At 28.2% G+C, this 18,512-nt stretch overlaps 1 protein-coding gene across 1 annotated transcript; it reads left to right on the plus strand.

Moving 5' to 3' along the window:
- The first annotated feature begins 15,103 nt into the window (after window positions 1-15,103).
- LOC107638142 (NAC domain-containing protein 92) lies at window positions 15,104-16,841 on the plus strand. The gene is made up of 3 exons (XM_016341311.3): window positions 15,104-15,665; window positions 15,753-16,030; window positions 16,137-16,841. Exons 1-3 carry the CDS (start codon window positions 15,467-15,469, stop codon window positions 16,650-16,652), a joined length of 993 nt encoding a protein of 330 aa, XP_016196797.1. The 5' UTR covers window positions 15,104-15,466; the 3' UTR covers window positions 16,653-16,841.
- The last annotated feature ends 1,671 nt before the right edge of the window (window positions 16,842-18,512 follow it).

Here is an 18,512-nt window from a genome sequence, read left to right on the forward strand (position 1 = left end):
ATTGCCGTTGCATGCAGCATTATTATACATAGCCTTAACGTGAGAGTAAATAAATTCGAAAATATTTAGTAATAAAAAAATTTCAGTTAACTTTATCTGAAATTAATAGTTATTAGATGATAATTTAATTAAACTTATCAAATTATTTAACCGTTTTTAATTATTAATTTTACATAAAGTTAACTATAGAGTTTCTACCTAAAAAAATAACGGTTTTATTAGATAGACAATAATTTTTATAAACAATATGAATAATGAGCTCTGAAATTGACACTTCACCCTAAACATCCAACTATTATTAACTGTGCATGAGTAAATCAAATCAAAGAAATAACTATCTAATTAAAAATAATAAATATAATCATCTACATACCTATTGAATTGAACATCCGATATATCTACTATTCACATTATTTAGTATTCTTAATGACTTTTTAAAAAAATATTAATTAAAAACTGTCAAAATTTATTAATTTTTATTTTATTTAATATATTTCATAATAAATAAATGTTGATTTTTTTGTATTTTTTTAGTATTGACAAAATAAATTAATGTAAACTTATTTATTTGTTTTTTAAAGTCATTATTAGATGCTCTTAGAGTTAATAAAAAGATATATTCTCTTCCATCAATATATAACAAGTAGTACGCTAAAATAATTTTGTTATACAGACTTATTAATATTTTGTAACCGTTTTTATTTATACCATAAAAAACTCCTAAGAATTTTCCGTTGGGCTTCGTGTAGTATTATCATAGTCAACTGTTTAGATTCTTTGGTGGACATCAAAAAGTCATCGGAAAAAAAAAATCCAATCACATTTATGAATTTTTTCATCATTCATTATTTGCTTAATTTGACTCATACAGTATAGGTGAATGCTATAATGTTTAAAAGGTAATATTTATTTATTAAAAATAGTTAAAAATTATTATTTTATTTAAAAAATATAAAAATAAATAATTTTTAAAAAATTAAAATTTATTATAAAAAATAAATTAGACAAAATTTGGACAAAAATTTATAAACACTATAAAATTAGCCTATAATATAATATAAGTATAGTTAACATATGTTCTATGAATATTATTATTAATAAAAAATTTAAATATTTTATTATAATAAATATAAAATAAATATATTAAAATTTTTTATATTTTAATAAAAAATAATTTATAATATTAATATATAATCTTAAGATACAACATAACAAAATTCGATCCTAATAAAAATAGTAATAAGTAATGAATGAATATTTTAAAAATTAAATTTAATATTAATGCAATAATCATTTCCTATGTCGTCAAAGTTTCTCTCAATTTCATTAAATTTGGTCTTCGCGTGGTTTTATATATACATTAAATTCGTGCTTCAAAGGAAATAAGAAACAATACTCCATATGTTTCTTCTTTTTAAGTCTATGTCAATTGTTACTTTAAACAATTTTTTTTGAGTTTCTTCCTCATCTATCTAAGTCAATAAGTAATTGTTTATCGGACCATATAGTTTATAATGAAAAATCTATCTTTAGTACCAAAAAAAAAAAAGCCATTCAATTTATTGTTATAATTTTTAATTAAATAATTTATAAACATATATTTAATATTTTTTGTTAAGTTTACAATAGACTATGATGTACGAATACTGATACAGATACAGAATACGACACGACATGGGAAAAGCCGACACACGAATTTTAAAATTTTATAAAATACGAGTATATATATACATATAAAATATAAAATATTTTTTAGATAAATTGGTAATGGTATTTTGATATTTTATTGATAAATATAATTTAATTTTTAAATTATTTTGAATGTCTTATTTTAATTATATCAAGTATTTAAAATATTTTTTTAATAAATAATAATATATACTATATTAAAATTTATTTTAAAAATATATGTTAAAAATAAGATGGACACGCTGACACGTGATGATATTTAAGTATGTCCAACTATGTCTGAGCGAAAAATTTTTTTAAGACATAATTGGATACAACACACACGTATTAAATAAGTGTCAGTAAGTATTGTATTCGAAATATATCCAATACACAGATACGATAACCCAACGAAATATCCGTACCGTTCTTTTCATTTTAGCCATAATAAAATATAACTAAGGTTTAATTATTTTGTTAGTTTTTATAATTTTATCAAATTTTTAATTAAATTTTATATTATTTTTTTCTTTCAATTATATATCTATATTGTTTTTAATTTTGTACTTAAATATTTTTTGTATTAAAAATATTAAAATTAATAAAATATTTCTTTTAAAAAAATATGTAGTCAATAGATGAAATTAGATTATTAATTGTAGGTATCTTTAATTTGTAAATAAATATTTCATTAACTCTAATATTTTTTACACTCACAACTTAATTATAAAATTAAAAATAATATAATAATTCAATTAAAAAAGTATAAAAACTTAATTATAAATTTGATAAAATTAAAAAATTAATAAAATAATTAAACTCATAACTAATTAATTACATTAATTATATGGTTTACTTAGAATAAATTAATTAATTTTATTTTTATTTGCATTAATTTTTGTCTTATATATTTAATTAATAATTTTTAAAAATGTTATAATTTTTACTTAGCATATCTGTAAGATATCTTTTATTTATTTAACTTATTTTATTGGGACAACAATTATAATTAATTTATTATATCAATTATTTAATTTAATTTATTGTCATCTTAATATTTGAGTCATTTACTAAAAGCTTACTTTTATTTTATTTCTTAATTTTAAATATTTTAATTTTAAATTTAAATTTTTATTCATTGTTTATATTTTTATTTTAATGTCAAATCTAATAGTTATATAGTCACTATTAATTATATTATCGTAAATATTTTTTTAATTTATTAAAAAATACAATTTTATTCATTCTTTTTTGTTTATTTTACCTATTTATGTACTCTATAACTTATTCATTATATATATATATATATATATATATATATATATGCTAAAAAAGAATCTTATTTTTTTATTATTTGTTCATCCATTTAGTAATATTTTTTTCTCTTGTGATGTATTATTTCTACTCATTAAATTTTTAATAAAATATAAAATATAAAATATTATTATCGTTATAAAATATTTTTAATAAAATTTTTTCTCTTGTGCCAGCGGTTTCATGAAACTTTTCAATATTTTAAGTTATAAAAATTTTTAGTATTTATCCTGAAATAGAAAAATATTATAAATTATTTTAAAAAAATAAATCTGTCGACTAAATGAAATAATCATCAAATAATTATAATATTTATCAAAATTCTACCGTTGTCTACAACTATATAATATGACGAAATATAATTATTATTGCACTCATATAAAATATTGTGACATAGTATTAGAACAAGATTATTAGGAGTTGTCGGTGCAAATTATAATTTTTATACAGATATATTAATTAAGTGACAAATTATTAATAATTATCTATAATAAAATTACTTTAGTATATGTGGCATAAATTAATCATTTTATTTAACTTTTAAAATATCTAATAATAATTTTAATATTAGTTAATTTTCATTATTTTTATTTTATATTTAAATGATCTATTATGTGCTTGTTTGTGCGCTATTATTTTGTTAAAAAAAATATTTTTTTAATAAAAAATATCTTTTTTTTATTTTTTAGTGTGTTTGGTAAATTTTCAGTAGTAAAAGTAAAAGCACTAGAAAAATAAAAAAATATTTTTTTTTTTAGAAGCTGTAATTTACATATTTTTTCCTTAGAAAAAAGATGTTTTTCATGTAATAAATAAACAAAAAATATATTTGATAGATAAAAAGATCTTTTTCCATCATGAGATATCCAAACATAAAATTACTTTTACTTTTCCATAAGATCTTTTAAAAAAAGATAACTCGAAAAAATATCTTTTCTTAGAAACCCACCCAAACAAACCCTATATATAAAATATATAATTTAATGATTATGTTACTTTTTCAAATTCAATGACTATTCTTATGCCCGTATAAAAATTCTAGTAAAATATTATTAGAATTTTTTAGTTATTAGCTTGTTAAAATTTTTAATTATCGAAAATAACTTATCAAATTAAATTTTTAGACAATAAATTTTTAAAAGTTGTTCATTCATTTTATTTTTAACAGTTTTGATAGATATTTAAACTAAAAAAAATATAAAATTATTTTTAAGTATAAATATAGTTATTTTAATTTAAGAATAGACAAAATATATTAGTAAGCTTTAACGGATAACAACATTGATCATATTATTTTGATTCCAAAAATAAACATGTTACTAAAATATAAAATAGTTCTAAATAAATTTTAACAAAAATAATTTTCTATAATAAATTTTTTTTTTTTGCTATAATAATAAAGAAGGCAATTCAATAACAAATTTCATTTTATATTAGATTGTATTTGTTCAGATCACTTTTAACATAAGAGTATAAGAGAGTTTGAAAATTACTCATAATTATAAAAAAAATGTCTATAAATTCAACCACTAATATTATTTTTTAAAAAATCTTTAAAAAGATAGATTCTAATATAAGTATTTTAATTTAAGGGGTAAGTACGATTTTGGTCCCTTAAGTTTAGTGCCAGAATCGAATTCGTCCCTCTTGTTATTTTGCCATTAAAGTCGTCCTTAATGTTTTTTTTCGTATTAAAATCGTCATTTTTATTTTTTTTGGACAAAAATGCCCTTCCCCGTCTTCCCTTCCCAGCACCCCTACGTCCCCACCCCCACACCCCCACCACCACCCCGCGTCCCCTTTCCCCCCACCACCACCACCACACTGCATCGTCCTCCCCTTCCCCCCACCTCCACCCCCACCCCCTCCCCCTCTTCCCTTCCCCCACTCCTACCCCGCGTCACCCCCTCCCCCTCTTCCCTTCCCAGCACCCCCACTCCCACCCCACGTCACCCCCCCTCCCTGTCTTCCCTTCCCAGCACCCCCACCCCACCCCACGTCACCCCCCCTCCCTGTCTTCCCTTCCCAGCACCCCCACCCCACCCCACGTCACCCCCCCTCCCCGCTCTTCCCTTCCCCTCCACCCCCACCACCACCACCACCACAGCAAACAACAAACAGAGATAAATTAACAAACTTCTTCCATCAACAGCAAACAACAATTCAGAAATCAAGAAATTACCAACAACTCAAAACCAACAACGATTCAACAAATCAAAGATTCAACAAATCAAGAAGCAGAAGACAAAACAGAAAGAAATCGAAGCAAGAAGCAGAGGCGGCGAGCAGCAGTGGCGAGGCGGCGACCAGCAGCGGAGCGCAAGCGACGACGACGAGGAAGTCACGGCAGCGACCTCCCTGTTCCCCCCCTTCTTTCCACCTCCACCCCCGGTAGCGCGGCGAGGACGCAGTGGTGATGAACGCGCGGCGGCTCCAAGCCCGTGACCCCTCTCACTGGGTCTGACGGCGGCTCCAAACGGTGCGATGGTGGCGGCGACTGAAGCACGAACGGCGGCGACAGGGTCTGACAGCAGCAATGCGAGCAGCAGCGAGCTGCTCCCTCCCCGGCGCCAGCCCCCTCCCCCCCTTCCCTTCCCCTCCCCTCCCCCCCTCCCCTGCACCTTCGTAACCCCCCCCCCCCCACGCGTTTTCTTCCCCCTTCCCCAAACACCCGTTTTGTTTTTTTTTTTAATTTTATTTTTATTATTAAAATAGGAATAGGGGTAGTTTAGGAATAAAACAAAAAATTTTATTAAAAAGGACGATTTTAATACGAAAAAAAATATTAAGGACGACTTTAATGGCAAAATAACAAGAGGGACGAATTCAATTCTGACACTAAACTTAAGGGACCAAAATCGTACTTACCCCTTAATTTAATCACCAATTATATATTGCTATTAACGAGTAACTGTTATATTTTAAGAACAAGTAAAATTATTATTTATTAATTTCATTATTTTTAATATTAAAAATATTTGAACTTTAAATTTATTTAATTAATTTTATGAAATTTTTATATAATAAATTTACTATGTTCGTTTTCATTTAAAAAATTTTAAAAAAATGTTTTATATATTTATGACACGAAAAAAAAATATATATACTAATTATATCTTATTATATTTGAAACTATGTATCTTATTGATTATGTTAGCAAAAGTAAAACCAAGATATTTGTATTTAATTATAATTTATAAATCATAATTGGATCAAGGACATTTATTTTATATAGTCTTACCGAGAAAATTAGTGTTCTCAGTACCATCACTTATTAGTGTTTCTTGTGTCAATAAACAAATTAAATAATCCAAAGAATTTTATACTCAATGAAAATTAGGTCTTAAATGATTGAAAATAAAATGAAACCTAGAGCTTGACAATCAAGTAAAAAAACTTATCATTTGCAAATTAAAGTGATAGCTGGTTCTTAACCACTTCATTACCACTTGCATGAAATAGAGTAATTCCTTAATTCATAAGTGTAATGCATGGTCTAATTGGAGCTAAAGAATTGAAATATAATTAATAATCGTGTCAATTTCTCTTCAAAATATCACATCTCTCGAAGATGATGGTATATGAACCTAAATTTTTATGAAAATGTGTAGATGCATGAATGCATGATGAATTTTTGTTTTTTGAATTCCTCTTGATTTGGATTTGGGTTCATTTATTAAGATTTATAATAGTTTTTTTAAACTAAATTGTTTATTTATTATTATTATTATTATTATTATTATTATTATTATTATTGAATTTTGTTACATTTATAATTAATCAATTGTTTTTAAGAAAATATTGAGATGAAACTATGGAGGATGAAGAAACAATTATTAATTTAACATACATCCAATTACCATCCAGTGAGGGTGGTGGAAGGGGAATGTATATATATGTATATGGATAATATTTTGAGGGAAAATATTTGTACTTTAATACGGACCTTTGATTTATGCATTATTAATAATTGATTAAATAAAAAATATTTAGACTGATTTCTAAAAAATTTTAGATTAAATATTTTGGTCTCTAATAATATTTTTATTATTTTAAAAATTTTCGATAAATATTCCTGTTTGAAAAATTTAATTCTTTTTTTGAATTTAATAAATTTTTTTAATATATGTGTTTACCAAATAAGTCTATGATAAATTCACATTAATCTCTCTTAAAAATTCACCAAAAACTCATCTAGCTAGATGATTTCCAAAATAATAAATATTTGTTAAAAATTCATTAAAATATTTACTATTCTTTAAATAAATAAAAAATACAGACTAATATTGATATTGATCATGACTCACTCCTTTAGTAAACAATCTATAACTCTATACAAGTGTTTTTATATATATTCATTGAGCTTATTAGTGGTTCAATCTTGTATATTGATTACAATTTAGATGTGTTTTGATAAATGATAATCAATCATTACATACATTCAAGAAAGAAAAGAAGAAAATATGGGACTCCTCTGGCCACATCTTAATTATCCTACAAGTCAAAGTATATATAGTAGAATTTATTGGTCGTGTATGTAATATACTTCATCATATAATAACTAATTCATGACCAAATTAGTTACTTTATCACTAGCAATTTTATATGTTATCCTTTTTAGCTTCTAAGCTAGCTTAATTAGGTGAAATATGCTAAGCTTTTTAATCCTCCATTGACTGACTTCAAATGCTACATGCAAGTTTCTCATTGTATCTAGATTTCTCTATTTAGTAATACATATTAGAAATGTATCATGTTTGTCTTTTTTTTTTTCAAGCTCCTCTCTTAAATTTATTAAGAAAAAAAATGTTTATAATCTTAATATTTAATTTGAATTTGAATTTTATTTTATACATACCAAACATTTTAATTGAAGTTATAGCTAGGTGCAGTATGAGTCACGTATGGAATATAATGACTCTCTCTTATAAATTAGAGAGGACTGGATCCAGTCATATTAAAACTTTCATAATTATTCATCTCACGCGTAAATTAGTATAAGATTAAATGAATATTGTTTATGACTAACGTACGAAGTTAGCATTCTAACTTCTAACGTCAAAGAAAGGAGATTAATTTATTGACGGTTATAACTAATTTGGATTGGTCGAATAATCAGTTTATTCGTCTATTTAAGAAAGTGATGGGAGTTTAAAATTTGAATTTTATCTTGTACATACAGTAATTCATTGACTAACAAACTCTTAAATAAAGCTTAGATTTACTAGGATTAATTTTTTATCTGTTAAATTGAGAAATAGCGTAAAAAAAGGTTTAATTACTCTGTTGTTCCTTATAGTTTCGCAAAATTTTCAATTAAGTCCTTATACTTTTTTTTCTTTTAATTGGATCTCTGCACCAAATTTTTTTTTCAATTAGGTCCCTCTTAATAGTAATTGGCTTAATTGTATAGGGACCCAACTAAAAAAAAATGGTGTAGAAACTCAAATAAAAAAAATATAGGAACTCAATTAAAAAAAAATTTGGTGTATGAACCCAATTAAAAAAAAAAGTATAAAAACCTAATTAAAAATTTTACGAAACCATAAAGACCAATAGAATAATTAAACCCAAAAAAATTTATTGGGGATTATATATTCTTAGATTTATTCTGTTTAGAATATATATGGCTGGAATCAATAAAAAATATGAAATTTCAAAGCGATTTAAGTAGTGAAATTATAAATATATAATATAATATAATATTAATCATACGTAATTTTGACTAACACATTTTTCTAAATATATACAAGCTAAGTGAATTTCGTCAAAGTGGTTCAGAGTACTAATCTGTATTAATTATAACAAATTGTAATTTATTATCAACTCTCTTACTATATATATAGTTATTTTGATCAGATTATTTGTCACGTTCTTGCAATTCACCTAAATTCTTACCAAATAAACAAGATAAAGACAAACTCCTAGAGATAAGGTTGAATTATATATAGTAAGTCAGACATTATATATTTTGTCTTATTATTACATTTTTAATTAAAAAGAAAAAAACTTAAATGACTTTATATGATACATACAATACACATACAATACCAATAAATGTGGCGACCAAGACAAAGACACGATTCTATTTCTGAGCAAACACATAAGATGGATCATATAAAGTAACCTTCAATAATTTTATTGTTTTGGATTGTAAATAATTAGCATTTTGATTAGGTGAAGCTACGGTATCTATTACTTTGTACCTAAGTTACTAAAAAAAGTAAATAAATAATATTTAATAAAATTTATATGATTTATTTTTTATTTTAAACATTTTATTTTTTATTTTAAAAGGAAAATTAGACAATTTAGACACTATAACAAAGGCACTATAAAACTCACCTTTTGATTATACATATTCCAGCTAGAAATAATAGCTAGCAGCTATAATGTTTCTAACCTAGCTTCTAAAGGAACCTCGTTTATTTCAAATTACGTATTGCATAAACTGCCTAATGTAACACGCACATGCAAGTAACAAAATAAACGACACTAATTAATAATTATGGTTAAATACGATTTTGGTCTCTATGTAATGTATAAATCAATTTTTTTTATTTCTAAATTTTTTGCAAACAAAATCATTCTTAAGATTCAAATTTATTATAAAATCGTTCTTCGTACAATTATATCCTTTTCTTTCTTCACTAAAATACTCATCAACAACAATAAATCAGAAATAAAAACAATGAAGTAACAGCAATAAAACATAAATATTTATCTCTTTTTTTTCCTTCTTCAACAACAACAATGAAGCAAAAATAAAAATAGAATTGGAAGCAGAAGAAATAGAAGCATAAGCAGAATTAGAAACAAAAGCAGAAGCAGAATTAAAAATAAAATAGAAACAGAAACATAAGCAGAATCAAAAGCATCAAAAATAAAAGCAGAAGAAACAAAAGTAGAAGAACAATGGATTAACAAAATAAGAAACAGAATCAAAATTAGAAACAATGTGATTAACAATAGATTAACAAAATTAGAATCAAAATCAGAATCAGAATCAAAATTGGTGGATTAACAAAATCAAAATCAGAAATATGTGATTAACAATCTGATTAACAAAATAAGAAACAGAAGCAGGATTAAAACCCTAGGGAGGATAGACTTCCCAATCTGATTAACTAAGTTCTATTGCAGCTTCAGCATGGTCCTTCAGCAATTGGAGGAGAGCGAGGTTGATATCTTTGGAATCAAAGATGATGAGGAGCCAGAGCAAGTTCCTGTTAGAAGACTCTAGAAGGTTCCAGATCTTGCGAAAATTGCCGGTGGTGGTGATGAAGAAGACCTAGCGGAGGACGCCGCCGTTGCGAAGACAGCAGCATAGGAGGGCAAGAGTGCGGTTGAGGGTGACTTCGGTGACAATCCGACGCTTGTTGAGGGGATGGGCAGTGGCGACGCAGATGTCGGAGCGGAGGTTGTCCTAGAGGAGCTGAGTTCGGCGCAAACGTAGTGGCTCTCTCTCCTTCTGGTTCTGATTCCCAACGGCGATGGCGGCTCCAAGCCTTGCCGGCGCCGTCCCCCCTTTCCCCTTCTTCCTTTCTTTTCCTTCTTCTTCCCTTCCCCTCATTTGTTCTCTTTCTTTTTTTTTCTTTTTTTAATTTATAATTTTTTTTGTTAGGAGTAATTTGGTCATAAAATTTAAAATTTAAGTAAAAAAGGACAATTTTAAAACCAAATTAAACCTTAGGGATGATTTTGTATGCAAAAAAGGTTGAGGACAAAAAAAAATTTCAGCCTATACTTTAGGGACCAAAATTGTACTTAACCCTAGAAATTATTATTAATCTGTATCACCTTTGGTATATTCTAAGGAAATCCTGCTAGGTAACCAATTAGGGTACCAATCAACTTCTGCCAATTCGTATTGGGCTGCACTCTAAACTCCATTACAACAAAAAAACATCCCTCTATTTATCCATTCTTATCCTAATTTACATTTCACCTATTTCACCTTCCTCTCTTTTTCATCACAACTGCACTGTTTATCTTCTTCACAGAGAACCGCAGTCGCATTGCTCAACCTCCCACACACGTCGTCTCCATCACCGTCGACAACACATCACAGCACCGACACCGCCTTCTACGCACCTCAACGTTGTTGCCGCCGCCCGCGATCACGCTGTCGCCGCTTCCGATGCCCATAACGTTGCTGCGTGGACTCCTCATCCTCAAAAACCCGCGATGTCGCGCCGCCACCTCCATCTTTTCATCATGTCGCGTCTCCTCTGTCTCCACTCTCCACGCCACGTGGTCATGTCTCCTCCTCTTCCGTCGTGCGCTACTGCTCTTCATTCATCCCAGTGGTGGTCTCCAAAAGGTTAGTAGATGTTTACGGTTAAGTGGACGTTTCTTCTTTGTTCCATGGTCCATATACTTTGTATAGTAGATGGATGTTTCTTTGTATTATAGATGGATGCTTTTTATTATCGGATTGCGAATGTTTCTTTTATTTGGTGCATATTTCGTTACTCTCAGCTGGAATGTATAAAATTTGGGATATTTCTTCTTTTTGTTATTGGATGTTTCATTTATATATTACTGGATGTTTCTTTTTGTAGCATGTGGATTTTTTTTGGCGCACTGCGGAGACATGGAGGCAGTCTGCACAACAACACAACGACAGGTCGACAGCGACAACAACTCAAGGGGGAGGGGTGGGGCGCGATTGCTTCACTCGCATGACTTCTCCCTACAGCAGAGATATGATCGGCTGCAAGAATCCCCTCCAGCGACGATGCGCATGGTGCACTGCGGAGGTGGCAAACTGCGCGACGGGAGCCGAGGCACTTCGACAGCGGCGATGCGGAAGTATACATGAACGAAAATGTTGACACGATGGGAAGGGGTGCAAATGCGATTATGGACTGTGATTATGGGACGGTTATTTTACGCAATTCTTATTATTCAAATTCTATTTAATGCTAATTATTTAAATTTTTTAATTTAAATTAATAATTAATAAATAAAATTGTTTAAGTTGATTTAGATGTTGATCTCCTATACTTTTTCATTCTAAGCTAAACTGTTTTGCTTTGATTCCTTCATTTCATCTCAAATTAAAAAACAAGAATAAAAAAATTACCTCGCTCTGTCTTAGATTTTTTTATTTTGATTTATATTTAACAAGAAAATACTATTTTTTCTTACAAACTAAATACCATCATTCATAAACCAGATCTGTGATCATCTAAAACAATAAATACATAGGAAATAAAAAAAATGTGTAGGATAATTGTTGTTGGTACAAATTTCATTATAGTTCTATTTGGAAATTGAGGCCTGCTACACATATAAGCTTTTTTGGCTTACAAGCTATACAAGTTGCTCCAAGTCCAAGAAAAAAACACGCGCCCCTTCCATAACACGTTCACTCTTCCTCTTCTTCCTCAATCAAAACGCAAACCATCAAGATTCAAGGTACATTCGAAACAAACTACTATGATTCTGCAGAAACGTTCCAATTCCTCGTGAAGAGTAGAAGAAATCAAGAAGAAAAGATACAAATCTCCATAAAAAATCAATAGAAAAAAGGAAGAAACATTATTCAAGGTACTGTTTTACTATTCTTCTATTCTATATTATCTCTGACATGTGCCTCATCCTTAACCAGCAAAACATTAAAAGATTTCAAGAAGAAATATATCCCTGTTTTGAGTGTATTTCTTAAATCCTTTGGGTGTATTTCTGTAATCCTTTCTGTAACCGTTTGTGTGTATTTCTATAACCGTTTGCGTGTATTTCTGTAATCGTTTGGGTGTATTTATGTAATCGTTTGGGTGTATTTATGAAGTTCCATTATCTTCAAAACGATTTCAAAGCTTGATTTCAGATACAATGAAAATCGAGAAAAACGAAGCAAAGAGAGAACGTACGAAGGAAATCCAACAAATTTGGCAAGAAACTCGAAAAAAGAAACGAAATCTTTTGAAAAATGGAAGTTATATATTTGCGCGTTAATTGATTTGAATTGATTTAAAATTCTGTTAAAAATGCACGTAACATAAACAACGCGTTTCATGGGTGATTTCGTTCAGACTTGTAAAGTTTGTAAATACAAAACACTTGTATGTAGAGATTAATTCTTGGAAATTTTACTAACATTCTGAATATTTCGATCCAACCTTATTCGATTAACAAAAAAAATATTTTCACTCAAAAATACTATTTATGTATGATTAGTAAATTGAATTAAGTATATATGCAAAAGGAAACAAATTTAAAGTTCAAATTTTTACTAACTCTATATATGTATACATTACTTCATTAACATTTATATCATATATTAAAGATGTGGTTCGACATTAGAATTGGTTGATATCTGAATCTAGCTCTACCTATTGCGAGTCAGGTTGTCAATCTACTTCGACCGAGTTAAAACTGGTTGGACCGATACCTACAGATACTACTATACTGTTAGTTTTATTAGTGAGATACAAAATACTAGCTATCAGAATTTTAAAAATAAAATAAAATTACCAAACTTTGATAACTTACGAGTTTTTCTTTCGGATGCTTAGATTATAGTATGTTTTGTGAATGTTACCAGATTATATAATATGTTTTCTGTAGAATCTGTCATATTTATTATTTTCACTTGGTGAATTTTTTAATCAAATCAGAACTTGATGGATTTAAACTCATTATTTGATATTTTTTCTTATAAAGAAAATCAATAATCCTCTTAATTTGTTAGAAAGAGAACAAAAACACATAGTAGATAGAAATGTTTAACTTTAAACCTCAGCAATTAAAATAGAGAAATGTTAAGGGGTCAGTAACTTTTGTGATTTGTAGTCATCAAATAGCCATCAATGATGATTTTAATGGTGTAAGATTGGTGTGAAATTTCATCTAATGGCTCACTTTTCTTTACTGGTTACATGCTGGCTAGAATTTAACAAAGTTGCTGCCCCCTAGACTTTTTCATTAAAAAAAAAGACAATTTATTTACTCTCATAAAATCCTTCATATATCCCTTTCTGAGTAAATAAAAGAGCAAATTCTTGGTGCATTGCCCATTAACGGTCTTTTTTTTTTATGTTGAGCATTTGAAAATACAAAGGAAAAAAAAGGACAAAAAACAATTGAAGAAGATAGATTTTTCAGTTGTATTTTATTTTGCATTAATCCATTTAACAAAGATGCAATAGGAGAATTCAATAACATCAACATTTACATGCAAGCTAACTTGGACACTAGTTAGATCTTATCAACATATATCATGTACTATATACAAAATCATAATGATTGTAACCAAATTTAAAATGATAACGATTTACATAACTGAAAAAAAAAAGGTCAGTTTAAACTTTAAAGTGAAATGAATTCCCACCAAGCATTCTACCCTTAACTTTGTTCCAGATACAATGTTTTTTCTCCCCTCTTATATCAACCTAAGATAGAATGTAACTTTTGGTATAATTTTCAAGAATTTAATTTTAATATATCTTCGACGTAAAATAAATTATTTAAACATTCAATTATGTATTATCACATAAAAAATAATTATTTGACACATTTATCATTTGAATAGTCATATAAAAAAAAGGTAAATAGATTTTTTGTCCTTAAAATTTGTTATAAGTTTTAAAAATATTCTTAATTTTTATTTTGTTTCAAAAGTTTTCGAATTGCATTAAATATACCCATGACGGCTAATATTTAAAAAAAAATTTAAAATCAAGTCAGCAACAGTTTCACAAGAACAATCTTTAACACAAGCAAAACCAAACATAGTGATCATGCATTATTACTGGATTAGTCCTAAACTTTCTAAAAATTTAACTGTCAGTAATATATTTGATGCAAATAAAAAACTTTAAAAATAAAATAAAATTTAGGAATATTTTTAAAATATTTGATAAACTTCAAGGATAAAAAATATATTTTACCCTATAAAAAAATATATGTAACATTTTTTTGGTAAAAAAATTTACCTTGTAAATATCTCAATTAAAATCTAATTTTCACTTTCCAATTTTGGACATACTCAATCATGCACATACACCATAGAAAAACACACGGTTTAAAGCATGAAAACGCACCCTACCCAAGTTGCCTTATGAGTCACGGTTCTATGCACCTAAAAAACCAGTATTTAAGGATTCTGTTTCTCATAACATAGATCTTTGTTTTGAGTGTCTCTCAATTGCATTTTTTTCCATCAAATTCCTCAAAAAAGAAAAATTAAACCCTCCACACCAAAAAAGAAGAACTGCTCAATTTATTCACTCTCTTAACTTGTCTTCACACCCATGATTTAGGCATCAAAAAGTGTAGCCACCCTAACCCCAAAAGCTTCCTTTTTTAACTCCTTGCAACACACAAGTGTGAAATTGTCCACTACCCTTTAAAGGTTGGTTTCTCTGCATTTAGCCCACTTGAATTCCGGCGCCGAATGTTCGATAGCTGCCGAGTTTAACCGACATATTTGTCGTGTTTCGATGCTTTTTATGAACCAAAGGAGCCTAGCATAGAGATGGAATCAATGGAGAATGTTAGAATGCAAAGAGAGAAAGATCAGAAGTTCGAATTGCCGTCCGGCTTTCGATTTCATCCCACCGATGTAGAGCTCATAAATTACTACCTTGTTAAGAAGGTTCTTGATGATAAGCACTTCTGTTCTATAGCAATTGCTGATGCTGATATGAACAAGTCTGAGCCATGGGATTTACCCGGTAAAACTTTGATACTTTCTCATCATTACATATCTTTTTAGATGGCGATTTTATTACCTAAATTGCTCCCTTTCATTATGTTTAAAGGTTTAGCGAAAATGGGCGAAACGGAATGGTATTTTTTCTCTATGAAGGATAGAAAATACCCAACTGGCCAAAGGACTAATAGGGCGACGGAGGCCGGTTATTGGAAGGCCACAGGCAAAGACAAGGAGATATCAAAGGAGAATTCAAAGATTGGGATGAAGAAGACCCTTGTTTTCTACAAAGGAAGAGCTCCAAGAGGTGAAAAGACTAATTGGGTCATGCATGAATATAGATTGGAAGGGAACAAATCTGTTTATAATCTGTCACAACCTGAAAGAGTTAGTATATTTTACTCTGTTTTTGCTCTGTTTTCCTCTGTTTTCCTCTGTTTTAATACTCTGTTTTAAAATGAAAATTTTGCTAACAAGTGTTTACCATTCATAGGGTGAATGGGTTATATGCAGAGTATTTGAGAAGGGCAATCATGGAAAAAGACTGAATATTGCAAAGTTGGAGAGGCTCAACTCTTTGGGAGAGGAACCATTACCATTGCCAAAACCTACTCCTTTGATGCCTCCATTGATGGATTCTTCATCATCGAGAACCACCCCCGGCGAGTTATCTCAGGCGACGTGCTACTCCTCTGATCCGAATCAAGCCGAAGTCCGGAACAATTTGCATGATGACATAGTTGAAAGCAGGGAAACTCCTATCTTGAACTTTTCCCCTGCTTCCATCAATGAAGAATTTTTTCAGATTCCCAACCAAATTGAGAAACCGGATTGTTATACTCCGCCTCAAGAAAACAACGGATCAATTGCAAGGCAGAATCAGAAATCAGAGTTTGATGCTGATATATCATCTTTGATTTACAACAATGACATGTTTTACAGGTTCTTTGGGAACCAAGAACATTCATCTTCAGCTTCTGCAGACATTTGCAACCTATGGAATTACTAGATAAGGTTGAAGGATATTAAATAATATTATTACTCTTTCTTTTTTTTTTTTAAAGACAAATTAAAGTAAATATGTCATTTATATCATACCTTTAAATTCTAAATTGATTACCTGCAAATGCATGAACTTATTATTAGGTTGGTAACTTTAATTGAAAAAAAAATGGTGAAGTACTATTTTGTTCCCAAATTTTTGAATCAAATCTTAATTTAGTCTTTAATATTTTAAACATCTTATTCTAATTCCAAAAAAAATAAATAAAACTAATATTGTCGTACAGTTAAATTTGATATAGCATATTTAAGAGTCAATATGACATTTAATTTCAGCACAATTACTAATGTAAAAGTTTTTTGGTTAATTATTCGAGTAAAATAAATTTAATAGTAGGACAATATTAAAATAGAATATTTAAAACATTAAAAATCAAATTAAAATTTGATTCAAAAATTAAAGACAAAAATAATACTTTACGCCTATATTCAACAGTCAAACATTTTTATCTGATCTTTGTTAATCTTTGTATTATCTATTGAACTTAATCATTGTTGCAATATTATTAGTAGTAGTGCTATTTTTTTTTAATGATGTGTTAATAAAATTTTGTACACTTTTTTAGGTTTTTTACTGTCTGTCTCATAGTATAGTTAACCGGAAAGTGATTTTATAAAATTTTAACTTTTTTTAATTGCAGATAAAATTAAATTAAAATGTGATCAACTGTAGTTGAGGTTACGTATTAAGCTACGCTTGATGATTAAGAAATTTTGATATAAAATTTTGATTTTTGGAAGATTAGTTATTGTTATTTTGTGTCTCAGCGTTAGGCCAACTACCGATGCTTGCATGGATGATTAATAACAAATCATAAAACACATAGGTGCATGGCGTATCACACAGAACTACTCAACTTTTTTTGGCCAAAAGTCAATGCCACCATTTAGAAACAAAAAAAAAAATATTTTTCTATAGTTACAGACTTACAGTGTTACTATGTATTAAGTAGAGAAAAATAATTCTAAAAAAATAATTCTATCTATTTATTGTTTGGTTCAATTTCTCTATATAATGGAGATATTTTTTTATATGGAAAATATAATGCAATTGATAGGCTTATCTCATCATGTAATATCCGTAGCAAAATTGAGAAACCGTCACAATTGGGTTTTGTGTGATTGCATCATGCATTTCATTCTTAAGGCCCTCAATTAAATAATATTTAATTTGTTGTTTATTGCGTATGACAAACTTTGGAAAAAATTAAATATAATTACTCATTTTTATTATCTGTCATTATATCTTATATAATGTATATCGTCCATGCATTTCATCATTTTTTTATAATTTTCTTCCCGGCTTAAAAAATGCTAATTCTTGGATGCTTACTGGCCGATTTGACCTCAAAACAACTAAAGAAAAATTCTAAGATATATTAGGTAATAAGAATATTATTACCTTATTATAATACCACATTATTTCTCTTAAACAATATAATTTTTTGTAAGAGAGGTTCATGGTTATATTATAATTAAGAAGACAAATTAAAAAACTAGATATACTAATAATAGTTTACGTATCTAATTTATATGAACGAATTAGGTTTTACTTATTTAGTAGTCATATCTCCTTTTCCACAAACCTAAAAGTAATTTGTTTCATAGAAGTAGATTATATAAATATACATATATCCTCACATTGCCTCCACATTGCCTCACATTCAGTATCAGTTCTTAAATAATTTGAAAAAAAAAAACATTTTACCTTAATATTGCATTTTTTTTAACTTATATAATTACAACCATGCTACTAGACACCAAAAATGAGCCACGCTTATATAAATATAATTTAATTTTGATATAC

This window comes from Arachis ipaensis, chromosome B4 (genome assembly GCF_059453495.1).
Source record: "Arachis ipaensis isolate K30076 ecotype BB chromosome B4, ASM5945349v1, whole genome shotgun sequence".
Classification (NCBI taxonomy): domain Eukaryota; kingdom Viridiplantae; phylum Streptophyta; class Magnoliopsida; order Fabales; family Fabaceae; genus Arachis; species Arachis ipaensis.

Coding starts and splice junctions, on each gene's coding strand:
- LOC107638142 (XM_016341311.3), top strand. CDS start 15,467: ATGGAATCAATGGAGAATGTTAGAATGCAAAGAGAGAAAGATCAGAAG. Junction 15,666..15,752: donor TGAGCCATGGGATTTACCCG/GTAAAACTTTGA, acceptor TTATGTTTAAAG/GTTTAGCGAAAATGGGCGAA. Junction 16,031..16,136: donor ATCTGTCACAACCTGAAAGA/GTTAGTATATTT, acceptor TACCATTCATAG/GGTGAATGGGTTATATGCAG.